At 38.2% G+C, this 1,892-nt stretch overlaps 1 protein-coding gene across 1 annotated transcript in view; it reads left to right on the plus strand.

The window, feature by feature from the left end:
• NUP205 (nucleoporin 205) overlaps nt 1-1,892 on the plus strand; it is a 91,899-nt gene that overhangs the window by 58,422 nt on the left and 31,585 nt on the right. The window contains exons 22-23 of the mRNA XM_019514991.1: nt 26-150; nt 1,385-1,499. Coding sequence (XP_019370536.1) covers nt 26-150; nt 1,385-1,499 — 240 coding nt within the window. The remainder of the gene's footprint in view (nt 1-25; nt 151-1,384; nt 1,500-1,892) is intronic.

Genomic DNA, 1,892 nt, shown 5'->3' on the forward strand with positions numbered 1-1,892 from the left:
AAAAAAAAAAATCTCCTGCTTTAAGGTGTCTTGGGTTGCCCACGGACTTGCCTTCATGCTATTTTAAACATACTGGAGAAGGGTACTGAAACAAGGAACGGTCCCACAGCGGTGCAAGAATCTCCCCATCTTGCAGAATTGTGTTATCAGGTAAAGAGACTATTTGGCGTTGGCAAACACAGAACATAGGTCCCTTGAATAAAATTTACCTCTTCTCTGTTAGTAATGAACACTGATTTTTGCAGCTTAATACAGTTTTGTTTTAAAATGTTTCTGCTAGTTTATCCAGGTATTCTGTTCATACAGTTATGAGTAGAGACTTAATTTGTGATTTTGCGGAAACCACAAAATCCACACTTGTCCACAAAATCAACTTAAAAAATGTAATAAAAATAAAATGATGTCTCCCCAGTGGGAGCCAGCAGTCCTTGCTGCCTTGTAACCTGCCCAGGAAGGGAAGGTGATGATTGGCAGGGTGACATAAAGGGTAGCCAGCAGCCAAGATGGTGGCTGCCCCCTTGTACCTTCCTGCAGGGCATCTTCGCCACTCAGCAGTGAGGGCTGGAGACTCTGGGAAATCCCCTTAAAATTCGTTCTTCATGCTACAGCCAAGGTGTGAAAATTCTTTTGTCTGGTCGCAAATTAAGTAAGTCCCTAGTGATGATGAGTAAAATGTATTAGCCCATATGTACAATATAAAGAACGGGCAATCATGTTATGATTAGTAAATATGATTAGTTAATAAAGCTAATAATTTATAATTATTCTTTCAAACAGGCTATGCTCTGTTTCTCCTACTAACATGTGGCTGAATAATTAAAGAGAGAGTGTTATATTATTTTTTTACCATCCATTGTTTGTTCAGAGAATAAACATTTTCGACCCCAGTTTGTAGGAAACTCATAAAAATCTAGTGCTGATTGTCTCTTCTTATATCTGCAATGATGACAAATAAAAATCAATCAATTGGGCATCCCTACAATGATGAGCTGGTGTCTTGCAGTAAATGAATCCAGGTAAAAATATTAAGTCTAGTCAGTGGATGATTACATAATCTTCCTTTATGGACTCAAGGATTGAAAAATCTCATGTTTCAAACTAAGGACCGGATGGCCTTGTGTGGTGCTAGGCACTGGCCGAATAAGAATTTATCTATTTCAATAATCCACTGATTGGATAATCCATCTTTAATGATGTTACAGTTTGGTTTTTCTTAACTATATGATTTGTTCAGTTTAGGAGTAGACCTAAACTGTGGGATGTTCATCTTATACACAGCTAATGTAAATATACACAGAAATTATACTCTTATTTTTTTCTTCTTGCTTGGTGTCTTTTAAACCGCAAATACAAATTAATTCATTATATCTGTTCTCACTATCAGCTAATCTATCAATTGTGTGCATGCTCGGACACATCTGGCCCAACCATGCGATATTTGAGGACCAGCCAGGATTTCTTATTCACTCAGTTGCAGCATTTGCCATTTTCTATCAAAGGTAATCTGTTTATTAAAAGAAAAAACATGTTTGTTTAAAATTGATTGTTTATCCTTTTGATGCTGGGAGAAGTTATAGTACATAGTGGAACTTTTCTCTGTCAGATTGAATTGATTCAGTTGAGCCTGTCTGTTCCTTCTGCAGAGTTCATCTGCTGGGATTTGCCTGTGACAAGTCCAGGCTTTGAGTGTGAAGCTGTTAAATAATAGGCCTGTGTGAATAGGGAAGTATTTGATTTGGCTTTGGCTTCGGCCAATTCAGAGGACAGTGATTCAGTTTGGAAATTCGGATCGCTGTCCCGAATTGATTTGGCCGAATTGGCTTTGGAAGATTCAGCGCCAGTTCGGAGAGCTTTGGTGATTTGGCCATAGACTATAATGGGGAATCACTGAA

The sequence above is a fragment of the Gavialis gangeticus genome, unplaced genomic scaffold (genome assembly GCF_001723915.1).
Source record: "Gavialis gangeticus isolate Ggan-Ray unplaced genomic scaffold, GavGan_comp1, whole genome shotgun sequence".
NCBI lineage: Eukaryota > Metazoa > Chordata > Crocodylia > Gavialidae > Gavialis > Gavialis gangeticus.